Source organism: Drosophila gunungcola (genome assembly GCF_025200985.1).
Source record: "Drosophila gunungcola strain Sukarami chromosome 2L unlocalized genomic scaffold, Dgunungcola_SK_2 000052F, whole genome shotgun sequence".
Taxonomy (NCBI): Eukaryota; Metazoa; Arthropoda; class Insecta; order Diptera; family Drosophilidae; genus Drosophila; species Drosophila gunungcola.
The window spans coordinates 471,897-484,341 of record NW_026453165.1 but is presented as its reverse complement, the minus strand read 5'-3'; the positions used below and the strand labels follow the sequence as shown (position 1 = coordinate 484,341).

Genomic DNA, 12,445 nt, shown 5'->3' with positions numbered 1-12,445 from the left:
GAATGCACGATAGTACGGCCTGAAAAGGAATGAAATGGACGCCAAATAGGAAGCGGTGTGCACACAATTCTGTCTGACTGACTATACATCACGCATACGCCCTGTGTTGCCACCGACAAAATATAGCAGCATTTTCATTCACATAAGCCAATCCCGCCAGTGTGTTACATCACATTTTGGGTTAATTAAATTCAGGGTAAGCTAACTTTAGGCAAATATTGCGAATGGTGTTTCCTGATAAATGCTTCCACCGAAAGTATGGCTTTTTGTTTACTTAAATCTTAATCAAATTTGGCATTTTGCGTTTGTTGGCTTGTTTAGTCTCAAACGAAATAACCAAAAACAAACAGCCACCAAGGACGATTTCTAATACAGTCCAAGCCTGCCAGCTGTAAAGATGGTTTTAATTCAATATTGGTATTTTCAATAATGTTAGCTTATAATTGGGTTAAAGAATTTGTTTTTTTCTTTGTTACATTTTGTGAAGGCTAACCTTATGCCTATGTTAAAAGTTTGATTTTGGTATTTTTCGCTTTATTACATTTATTCAAAGCTAAATAATGGTTAAAATACAAAATGTAGACATACAGAATAACATAAACCTTTTTATTTCGATTAAAGATTGTGTATAAAATTTGTTATTAAATATGAGTATGAACAGTTTCGCAACTTGATCCATCTCAATGTGGATACCCCCACCATCTTTTCTTTTCTAGCTTCTAAGGTAGGCAAGAAAATTCAGGAGATGCAGACCATGCTTTATTGTGTTTTACAACGCCCCGCCTCGCCACTTTATTTTAATCTATCTTTGCTCACATTTCGCATTCTCTTTCGGCTTTTTGCAGCTCTGGTCGGACGGGCTCATCAAGTTGGCCTACAGTTTGGCCCAGCTCAATGGTTCGGCTATTATGTTCCTGCAGAAGGCCCACACCAAACTGTGTCTGCAGGTGGACAAGAGCGGCCGCATACCAGTGAAAAAGTAATTGAAAACAATACCCTCAATCCAATCCCCCAACGCTAGATGTTCCGAGCCCTGGGTCCTGAATCCCCTAACTTTTGGGCTTTGGGTCCCTGGCTCTTGTGCATTGTGCGTTGAAGCATTTGACAAATATTTGTTAAGTGAAGCCATCGCTGTTGAGCTGAAATTTACGCCAATTTCTATTTCGCAATTTCCCTTTTTACTACTGCTGCTGTTGCTGCTCCTGAAACGTGGCTCATGCATCACTGACGACCACGACGATGATGACTACGACGACGACAACAACTTCATGAACAACAACCGCACCGAACCGCACCGCATGCTGCCTACTCCACCTTGCGCTGGTTAAATTCTGGTCGTGACCGCTTCAGCATCATAAAACTTTTCGCCCAGAACAAGGAGGATCGCAAACGTGTCGAGAAGGCGCTGGACGTGACCGGCTTGCCGTCGGGGAAGGTCGATAGCATATCGGTGTCCAAATTTCAATTCGAGGATTTTTACAATTTGTACAAATATCTCACGCAGCGCTCGGAGGTGGAGCGACTCTTTGACAGCATGTGAGTGCACTTATAAAGTAGTAATCAAACATTTTTCTCCACTAAATTTAATTTAAATATTGCTTGATATTCAGTCTAAGTATTTAAAATATTAGAAAAATGGTATTAAATCAAATAGAACTAGTGTAAAGGAAAATAAATCTAAATCTAAATAAATTTAAATCTAAATAAACCTAATTTTTGTCTTAATTCTTTTGTAATAATATAGATTAAGCATCTTCTGCTTTTTATCTACAAGTTATTTAAATTTCTTAATTAAAATTTCTTAATTCTTTTTTTAAAAGTAAAACTATTGACATAGTTATTTAATTGAGAAAGTATTTGTTTCAGTTTTTTTTTGTGTCTAAATACTTTTTTATCAGAAACTATGAGAAAGTATTTATTTTTTGGAGTGTCTTGCATTATGTCGTTTCGTTTTGCCAATTAAAAACATTTTAATGTATTACCTTCTTGATTCTCCCTCAGTGTTGGCAACTCGAAGCGCAAGTGCATGTCCATCGCCCAGTTGGTGGAGTTTTTGAACAAGACGCAGCGCGATCCCCGTCTAAACGAGATCCTCTACCCGTATGCGAATCCTGCCCGCGCCAAGGAACTCATCCAGCAATACGAGCCCAACAAGTTCAACGCACAAAAGGGCCAGCTCAGCCTGGATGGCTTTTTGAGGTGAGACTTGTCAGACTTGTTGCTGCTTGGGATTGGGACTGGGACTGGGATTGGGATTAGGAGAAGGTACATGTCAGCAGATGGGGCCACTGGATCCACTCACTTCGGGGAACTCTTCTGGGCGTGACAGCTTATCAGACGCAGTGCAAGCTGTTTTAAGGCTGTTAGCGTCACTTGAAGGCCCTCTCGAGTGTGAGTGTGAGTGCGAGTGCGAGTGCTAGTGCATATGCATATGCATTTGACGTTGCGCCGTTTTTGTTCTCGGCAAAGTGGAAAAGAGGAAAAGCTGTTTTCAGGGGAACGGTTGTCAGGGGACTGTAGTCTACCCTGAGTGGTTTAGCAGTCGTGAAAACTCGCAGTTTACGGTAACAGCCAGCAGCTAAGCAAACCAGGGAGGCAAACGACAAAGGACGTGCCGAAAACTGACGCGACCTTCAGCTGAAACTGCAAACTTTTCAAACGCTTTAACTGTCGTCGACTGGGAACGTGTATTCAAATGTAGACGCAAAAACAAAACATTTTAGGGACTAAGAATCATGTTTTTTTTTTTATAGGAATGTTTAAATTCAAATTTTAATAGAATACGAAATATATTTAAAAGCTAGCTATATCTATTTAAATTATTATATCTAGATTTACTTGTTTTTGTCCTAAAGCGTTAAGTAGTAATATATATGGGCTTATACTATAATCCAGCTTATCATCTCCACCCACAGGTACTTAATGGGCGACGACAATCCCATCATGGCGCCCAACAAGCTCGATCTCTGCGACGACATGGACCAGCCGATGTCGCACTACTTCATCAACTCCTCGCACAACACTTACCTGACGGGTCACCAGCTGACGGGCAAGTCCTCCGTCGAGATTTACAGGCAGTGCCTCCTGGCGGGATGCAGGTGAGTGGTGGGAAACGGACTTAATCCGGATGCGGATGCGCTTACGGGCAGTGGGTCATTCAGTTGGTTGGAATGCAAATGACGCAATTGATGTGGTCAACTGCCTTTTCCCAAAACACTGGCCATGACCTTTATTCCGAGGTGTGTGTGTGTGCGTATGTGGTGACCTTCATCCAAGAAATAAAAAAGCAACTCTCTCTCGCATTCACTTCAAACAGTGCGAGTGTGTGCATCAGGTGCAGTTTTTTAGCTGTGAAAATGACATCCACTGCAAACAAAAAATGATTTTAAACTATATACTATTGGATTTCATATTCCAACTTTGTAATGCTTACATTGTAAAGCTATAGAGATAAGTGTTAAATTAAACAGGCTTCTTTGACTACTTTTTTAACATAAAAAAAACTTTGGGCAGTGTGCCTACAACCATTTTTAGCATAGCAGCGGTATCAAAAACTGTGTGCTGCATAATTATCAAATAAATTTCTATACCAATTTTCAGTTTCGTTATCTGGTAGCAATCTAAATGGGTCCATTTCACCATAAAGACATTATGTTTTTTAGTTATTTAGTTTGCTTACTTTAAATACATTTGGAGGATATATTTCTTTGTGTGTGCTTTCATTTCCTCTGTCACTAACGACGATGATTCTGACGATGATGCACACATCACAAAATTTATTGACGCAGAAGTTGTAACTTTGCGTTTATTCTCCGCTTGCACGACTGTCGGAATGCATTCAGCACTTTGCGTGCGATTTACAGGGCTAAATGAAAGAGAATGGGAACAGGAAAATAAAAACTGAAACTGAGGAAATTGTCATTTGCTTTTACCACTTTCAACTCGTGTTCGTCCGTATTGCCCGCTTTATTGCAGATGCGTTGAGTTGGACTTTTGGAACGGGCGCACCGAGGAGCCGGTCATTGTCCACGGCTACACTTTTGTGCCCGAGATCTTTGCCAAGGACGTGCTGGAGGCCATCGCAGAGAGTGCATTTAAAACATCCGAATACCCTGTGATATTGAGCTTTGAGAATCACTGCAATCCAAGGCAACAGGTGAGGATTGCTGCAAATGGCAAACTTAAGACTAGCTTTATGGTGTGACGGAACTGTTTTAGATTAATTTCTCTACTGTCAAGTTAGTCGGACTTATGGAGAGAAAAGCCTATCTTAACTTTGTGAACCAACATTTTAATTATCTCCTTCTTCTCTTTGACAAAGAGGAAAACTGTAAATGAAATAGGTATCAGGTAATGAAAGAAGAGCTAGCAATGATTATTTCTTTGAGGTTAACAAGGAAAGGCAAGGGTATGAAAAAGAAAACAAGAAACCAATAAAGGCAAATAGAAGAATAATGAGAGAAGCAGAAGGAAAGGCATTAAATATGGCTCCCACTTTTGGCTAAACTAAATTGGAAAACGCAGAAGGCCAAAAAGTTACTTGTCCTAAAACAACAGCGGCGGGTCCTCAACTCATCACCCTAATCCATCATTCGGCGAAAGACAAACAAATAACACGGCGGAGGCACACATGGGGGAGTCCTTGAGTCCGAAAACAGTGCTTAAAGACCAAGAAGGGAGTGCGGAGTCCGGACTCCGGAGTCCCGGAACGTGGCGAATCTCAGAAGCCACTCGAACGGTAATTGCCGGCTGCTTAAGCTCCACAAGCGAGATAATAACAAAGGCAAAGTTTTTACGGCCTCAAAGGTAAAATCAGGCTAAGGAGAGCAGCTGCCATGGAGAGGGGGAATGGAACGTCGACAAGAGGCTAAAGTTTAACCATTAAAAGTAGTAGTATAAACCAAATTTCCCACAGGTAGTCGAGACAAGTAACAAGCGTGCCGCGTGCTCGAAAGCAAACTTACAACAGCACACCTCAACGTATGATGCCTGGACAGCTGCGCGTAAAAAAATTAATAGTTTTAAATTTATTAAGTACATTACGGCCTGTTTTGTACATAGTTAAATCGCTATCGACAAATCTGCCATTAAGACGTATGATATAATACTTTCATAATGAATTCTGTATAATTTATAGGTTATACCTCTTCATAAAAGCTGTACACTTTAAAATAGCTCATAGAAACTAAAGTGTCTTGAGGCTGTATTAAAACGTAAACACCATATTAAGAAGCACCTTTCTGATTATCTAACCGCTTATGGTTACATTTCCTCTGTGTATATCGGAGAAAACTTTTCCGTCGAGTTACGTTGACCCGTCAAAAGCCAGTTAGCAGATAGTTTACAAGTTCCTCATTTTTCCGCCTCTATTCCCATCGATAGGCCAAAATTGCCAACTATTGCCGCGAAATATTCGGCGATATGCTGCTCGACAAGCCCTTGGACTCTCATCCGCTGGAACCGAACATGGACTTGCCACCACCGGCAATGCTTCGGCGCAAGATTATCATCAAGAACAAGAAGAAGCACCACCACCACCACCATCATCACCACCACAAGAAGCCGGCACAGGTGGGCACGCCGGCAGCTAACAACAAACTGACGACGGCCAATTCAGGTGGGTAAATGCTTAACTAACCCCATGTCAACTCTTTCTTTTGCTTCGCATATGCGTACTGTGCAATGAGTTATGCCTGGGCACACATATGTTTTGGCATCGTTGCTTCCTGCCACACCCTCTCCGTCCTTTTTTTACTTACCCCTTCCGAGCTCAAGCGCCTTCCTACGTCTATGAAAAATGCAAATGAGCTCCGCACACGCAGCAGCTGTTCGGGGTTTGTATGCAAAAAGTTCATCAGCCAGGAAGGCAGGAGCAGGCTGAGAATATCAAATTTGGAACAACCTTCTAGTCTAAAAGGAGTACAAATGTGGGAGGGGGCTTTTAATGAACAAGATGTTTGGTTTGGTACCTAATATAAAGCACTTGGAACTTTAAATGCTCAATATGCAAATTATCTTGGTATTTATCATTTAGCTTTGATTTTTTGAACATGACTTTATTATCCTTATAGCTATAAAAGTTAGGATGTAAAATTGCAAAAACATATTGTTTTTTTTTTTTAATTATAAGTAAGGTTTTGTGACTAAACAGAATGTGTTCCCATTTCCTAAACGCTCAGTATATGATTACCTGACCAAATATTTACCAGGAAATATAAAGTACTAAGATTGTGCATATTCTCCCCTCAAACAACAAAATTTTACGAAGAGTATTCGAGTTGCTTTTATTGAAAGTTTTGCAGCGAAAATGTTATTTATAAATTTACCGCCTGGCCACTTCCACTTCCGCTTGTTTGCGAGCTTTGAGGTCCTGCAGGAGCCATTTGCATGCACAGCTGCACAATTTGCCCGGGGGCCCGACAGCCCGACAGCCGGACAGCCACTCCCTCTTTTAACAGCCACATCCTTCTGGCATTGGCCGGATGACATTTAGCTCATGAATTGCAAAAAGCCAATTTATAAATGCAAATGACTTTGCCCCTGTTCCCCACATGCAATCGCAGGATCCCAGCTGTCATCTCTGGATCCCCGGGATCACAGCCCGGCAATTGCTTCCTCTTTAGCCTTTGCCCCGCTCCGGTTTCTTATAATTTGATTTATACATATTTTTTATTATATTCCATTAGGGAGAAATTGCATTTTAAAAGCCTGGCGCATTTTTCGTTTGTCCATAACTTTATTAGTTTGACAGGAAGCGTGAGCACTTACATTTTTTCGTTTCTCACACTTAAATATAAACAAGTGTAAAAAAAAACTAAAAAAAAAAGTTGTTATCCATATTAAGGCATTAATATCTTATTGGACTATTATTTTATTTATTTATTTGTTTAAACTTGTATCCGGAAACTTCTAGCAATTTTAGGATACTTTTAACTGGGTGCAATTAATGTATTAAATTTATGCATTTTGCAGTGGATGCCAAGGCGGCGGCGCAACAAGTGGCAGCGGCGGCAGCCCACGAGGATGGGGGCGTGGCCAGGAGCACCGCCAACGGGGACATAGGAACGGGAACAGGAACAGGAACCGGAAGTGCGACAGCGGGTCATGCACCGCCATTACAAGTGAGTACTGTTCGCTCTTATCGAGCATGGCTATAAAAGGTCAAAGGCCATTGCATATCTATCTATTATTGTTTCTGTGGGAGTGGATCTGGCGTGCCTGTAATTGCATTTAATGGCACACTCCCAGTCGTATATACAGATATGCGGAAATATTCATTTTTATGTCTGCTGCTGGCCATTGGAAATGAAAGGGGATTATGGTAGCGATGCACTGCAAGCAATTTAGACTTTAAAGCGGAAAGCCCTAACATATTTTAGTAAAAGTTCGTTGTGCTAAATTCAATATTTATTTTTGAGCGAGGAAATTGGGTTGGGAATGTATGCATGTTTGTGAAAAACCAAAGTGGGCAAGACCAAAAGTCTCGGGTCAACAGGGGAAATGGCACACTACCTGCTCACTAATCAGAAGATACCCATAACATGTATCGCATACAGTAATCAAAGCTGGTGTCACGGGGAAATCACCCGGAAAGCAAACTCATTTGCAATTGGAACCCAAACTAATTAGACTAAATATTGCCAACTGTCAGCCCCCAAAAGATTAATTTAGCCAACGTAAGGCCTTTTAATTTAATTTGCCAGACTGCTGTTAGTGCAGCGTTATAATTCATGTTTTTTTGTTGGCCTGGTTTGGCCTTAATGGCCGTGTTGCATAATAAATGTCGTTTTGGGAGGCTGGTGCTAATGGAAGTCAAGCATCCGCCGCTCACATGGCGAATATTTACATTTTGGGCAGCACTGGAAGCTGTGCATTTTGGGCTTATTAGCCGCAGGAGACTCGCCAGGGTTTTGGTATTCGGCCAGCAGCAGAACATTATACGAACTTCCTTCGCGGGCCGGAATTGTGGGGGGCTTTTATAAATCGATTCCGGAGTGACGTGATTCCGCTGGGACGGAGGGTAAAGGGGACACGGCGGAAACCAGAGACCGCAGACCGCCATGTCCTGGTTGTCGTCGAGTCGTAAACTTTATGCAATGCCCAGCAATGCATTGTGTACATCCCCCCTTGGCCCTTCCTCTTCAGCAAGGGAAACACAATCTGTGCTATTTTCTTGCCTCCGCATTCGCATTATCCGCACACAGAGAGAAATAATGTGATTGTTATTAAAATCTGTGGAGATTTAAGGGAAATATTTTATTAAAAAATTCAAATAATAACCTAATATTTGTTAGAAAACCCAAAACTTTATTGTAGTCGAAGGCCGTCATTCAACGTTAGCCTTAGTTTTGTAAACTAAACCATCAGAGATGGGCGTAGCAGCATAAAAGTGGAAAAAATATTAATATATTCTTCCTGTGCCAAAAAGATATGGCAGCCACAACAGCACAACATATAATAATGGGTTTCATATTCCATCTGCCATTCCTCGTATAGGGCTGACCCTTTCGGGGCCAGCAATGCAATGACATGCAATTTAATAGTTCCGCCTCGGGGTCCCACACTGCGTATACGTAATATGCGACCTCAGGCGGTCAAACAAATGGATTAGCCCCCCGCTAGACTAACAATTCCTTGCTCGTTTTTATCTCTCACCACAAAATCACCAGCAAATCCGACAGAGCTCCAAGGACAGCACAGGATCCTCCGATTCGGACAGCTCCTCGGACGATGAATCCCTGCCCAACACCACGCCCAACCCGCCCAGCGGCAACGAACCTCCGCCGGAGAAGGCCCAAAAAGAAACGGAGGCCGGCGCGGAGATCTCTGCTCTGGTCAACTATGTTCAGCCCATCCACTTCAGCTCCTTTGAGAATGCGGAAAGTAAGTATCACTGATTATAGTCATAATAAGCTGTTAATGATATCCCGTCCATCCATACAGAAAAGAATCGCTGCTACGAAATGTCCTCGTTCGATGAAAAACAGGCAACAACCTTGCTGAAAGAGCGACCGATTGAGTTTGTGAACTACAACAAGCACCAGCTATCGCGTGTCTATCCGGCTGGCACTCGCTTCGATAGTTCCAACTTTATGCCACAGTTGTTCTGGAATGCGGGATGTCAGCTGGTGGCCCTCAACTTCCAAACCCTCGATTTGGCCATGCAGCTTAACCTGGGCATCTTCGAGTATAACGCTCGATCTGGTTACCTACTGAAGCCGGAGTTTATGCGTCGTTCAGACCGGAGATTGGATCCGTTTGCGGAGAGCACTGTGGATGGCATCATAGCGGGCACGGTTTCGATCACGGTCCTCTCCGGACAGTTTCTCACGGACAAGAGGGCGAACACCTTTGTGGAGGTGGATATGTACGGGCTGCCAGCGGACACGGTGCGGAAGAAGTTCCGCACCAAAACGGTTCGGGACAATGGCATGAATCCGGTTTACGATGAGGAGCCATTCGTGTTTAAGAAGGTGGTGCTCCCCGAACTGGCGAGCATTCGAATTGCAGCCTATGAAGAGGGAGGCAAGCTGATTGGCCATCGCGTTTTGCCTGTGATTGGTCTCTGTCCTGGCTACCGGCATGTAAATCTCCGATCTGAGGTGGGCCAGCCCATAGCCCTGGCCTCCCTCTTTCTGTGCGTCGTGGTCAAGGATTATGTGCCCGATGATCTTTCCAATTTTGCCGAGGCCCTAGCCAATCCCATTAAATACCAGAGTGAGCTGGAGAAGCGCGACATTCAGCTCTCTGTTCTGACAGACGAAGCCGATGCGCTGGGCAATGCGGACGAGGATCTCTCCAAGTCGTGTGAGTAAACTGTAGAAACGAAGTAAGGAGTAGCACCGCACACCTACTTCGAGTTGCGATTTTAATTTACCTTCTTTTCTTTCTACTTTTCTTTTTGGTAACGTTTCAAATAACTTTCGGTTGTACTTTTGGATTTTCGGATTTGGTTAAACCAACACCACAAACACTACCCAACCCACTATCCACCACCCGCCACCCACACTCCCACACTCAAAACGGTTGACGGACACACAATCTGCACCACCCCCAAACCTATTCCCCTCGCCCACTCGCTCTGCTCGATTCTTTCTGATCCTCCAGTCGTTTTCGTCCAAGTAGGTGGCCAGAAGAAGGAGCTGCGACCGGTCGAATCGCTAGCCACATCGCCCAAGCACAGGGCCAGCATCTCTGCGGCGGCCGCGATGAGTGTGGAGGTCACCATGGATCGCACTGACGGCGGCAGGGGTGAGGATAGCGTCTCCATTGTGGCCCCCTCCATACAGCATCAGCACTCGCTGGACCAGTCCGTCAGCACCTCCATTCGCCAGGTGGAATCGTCGCAGTTCGACGTGGATCTGGTGCTGGCCGAGCCGCTGGACAAGATACTGGACCACAAGACCGTCAAGGAGAAACGCCTTGAGATGGAGAAGAAGCTGGAGTCGCTGCGCAAGAAGCACGACAAGGAGAAGGTCAAGATCGCTGGCCAGAAGTCCAGTCCGCTGGAGGGCAAGAAGCCCAAGTTTGCCATCACCAACAAGCTGGTTAAACGGCTGAGCAACAAGAGTCTGTAAGTGTTTCTGTGCAGGGGCATTTCTCGGGGGGCGTGGCACTGCCAGACGACGCCATTGAAATTAGTAATTGTCTCTCTCCGCACAGCGAGCCCGGCGTGGAGATCCCCGCCTGCCCCCTGGATCTGGGCGATAGCAGCGAGGAGAGTGCTGGTGCAGTCGATGCTGGTGAGGATTTGGCTGGTGGGAGCAGCAGCCTGGATGGCGGCACCCAAGAGTCGCGATTGCGCAGTGCCTGCCGCGAGTACACCTCCCAGTATCGCGAGTTGCAGGAGAAGTACCATGAGGCCATCTACAGCGCAGCTGAGAAGGTGCTGAAGACCTCGCAGGCCGGGCAAACGAAGCAGCTGAAGGCATCGCTGGACAAGGTCACCGGCGAGGTGATGCACCAGCTGCAGGAGGCGCGCCGCAATGAGGTCAAGAACCTGGCCACTGTGCACCGGGATCGGGATGAGCTGGTCAGGTGGGTGTGGCGTACCTCTCTCCCATTTATCTTTAACTTGATTTCATCATCTGTACTATTTGTACTTTCAGGATGAAACGCGAGGTGGCCAGCTCCGTAGTGGAACGTGGTGTAGCGGAGCGAGTACGTCTGAAGCAGACCTTTGAGCGGCGCACGGATGAGCTGCAGAAGCAGCACGATTCGGTGCGCAATGCCCTCACAGAACACCGCTCCAAGGTAAGTCCACAAGTCCGCTTTTGGCTTGGGAATTACAAAACGTAGACCTCAGTTTGCAAAAGTTACAACTAAAAGTAACATAATCATCCATATTTCCAGGCTCGTCAAATTCTCGACAAGGAAGCGGAATCGCGAAGCTGCGTCTCCAGCAATGGCTTCCTGGTGCTCTTCCACGGACCCCATCACCACGGCTGTTCGGGATCCGGCTCGTCGGCCATTTCTGGCAATAATCTCACTCTGAATTTGGACGCGGGTGCCGCCGGTGGTCATTCTGCCATTTCGCCGGCCAGGTCGCACAACAGCATCGCCGCAGCAGCGGAGATGAAAACGTAAATGGGTCTCGCACCCACGGCTTTTGCCTCCCGCCCCCCAACTATCCCTAGGATTAATTGTGGTTCTACAGTTGTTAGTATTCAGTATTTGCAGCAGAAACAGAAATGAAAAAGTCTTCGTAGAGTTTAAGCAACGGCGGAGTAGACGCTACCCTACTCTGACACCTATTTGACGGGAACTGACCTCGACTAGTTCTAGAACTTAGGGTCTGCAGAAGAACCTAAGTCTAAGTGCAACTCCCACTCCTAAGGGGAATCCAAGCGAAATGCGTTTTCTAACTGAACAAAATAGATGTAAATGTAACTCTTTCCCATGTATGATGTACTTGTAGTATAACTGTTAACGTATCCGTACTTTGCAGTACCTTATGTGTGAGTATCGGTGTATATCTATGGTGTGGATACAGATACAGTCCATCGAACCCTCGTCGAACCGTACGGTTTCTTCCTATTCGAACTACGCTGAAACTGAAACTCTAAGTGTCTAGTTAAACAAACAAACAAACGTAACAGAAGCAGGATCTAAGTATAATTTATTTGTCAATACGAGGGAGGAATGTCGAGTGCTCCGTTTATCTAATGCTAATTGTGGTTGTGTGTATTACTCTTTTATATCTGTTTTAATCGATCTAATTTACACGCTTAGTTTAAGGCTCTCGCGTAAACTGTGGAATGAATCTCGTGCGCACACAAGGCGGACGTGGAAGCGGATGCCGAGCACAAGTCTAGGCCAACACTTAGTCAATTATTTTTCGGTTGGTTGCTATTTATTCTTGATTTAGTCACTACTCTAATCTTTATTTAGTTGTTACAAAGCTCCAATAAATTTCTATATTGAATTGTTTTTCCCACCATTTTAA

General features: G+C 44.5%; 1 protein-coding gene across 5 annotated transcripts in view; it reads left to right on the top strand.

Annotated features, from left to right (window-relative positions):
* The window catches only part of LOC128253575 (1-phosphatidylinositol 4,5-bisphosphate phosphodiesterase classes I and II), a 46,769-nt gene extending 34,324 nt beyond the window's left edge, over window positions 1-12,445 (top strand). For 2 of the 5 annotated variants that reach the window (XM_052982066.1, XM_052982067.1), the window contains exons 5-17: window positions 846-979; window positions 1,351-1,536; window positions 2,002-2,199; window positions 2,916-3,098; window positions 3,976-4,156; window positions 5,383-5,617; window positions 6,973-7,121; window positions 8,670-8,883; window positions 8,944-9,807; window positions 10,108-10,573; window positions 10,642-11,037; window positions 11,109-11,253; window positions 11,353-12,445. In XM_052982066.1, coding sequence (XP_052838026.1) covers window positions 846-979; window positions 1,351-1,536; window positions 2,002-2,199; window positions 2,916-3,098; window positions 3,976-4,156; window positions 5,383-5,617; window positions 6,973-7,121; window positions 8,670-8,883; window positions 8,944-9,807; window positions 10,108-10,573; window positions 10,642-11,037; window positions 11,109-11,253; window positions 11,353-11,586 — 3,585 coding nt within the window. In that variant the 3' untranslated portion in view covers window positions 11,587-12,445. The remainder of the gene's footprint in view (window positions 1-845; window positions 980-1,350; window positions 1,537-2,001; window positions 2,200-2,915; window positions 3,099-3,975; window positions 4,157-5,382; window positions 5,618-6,972; window positions 7,122-8,669; window positions 8,884-8,943; window positions 9,808-10,107; window positions 10,574-10,641; window positions 11,038-11,108; window positions 11,254-11,352) is intronic. The other 3 variants (XM_052982070.1, XM_052982068.1, XM_052982069.1) reach the window with 3 other exon arrangements.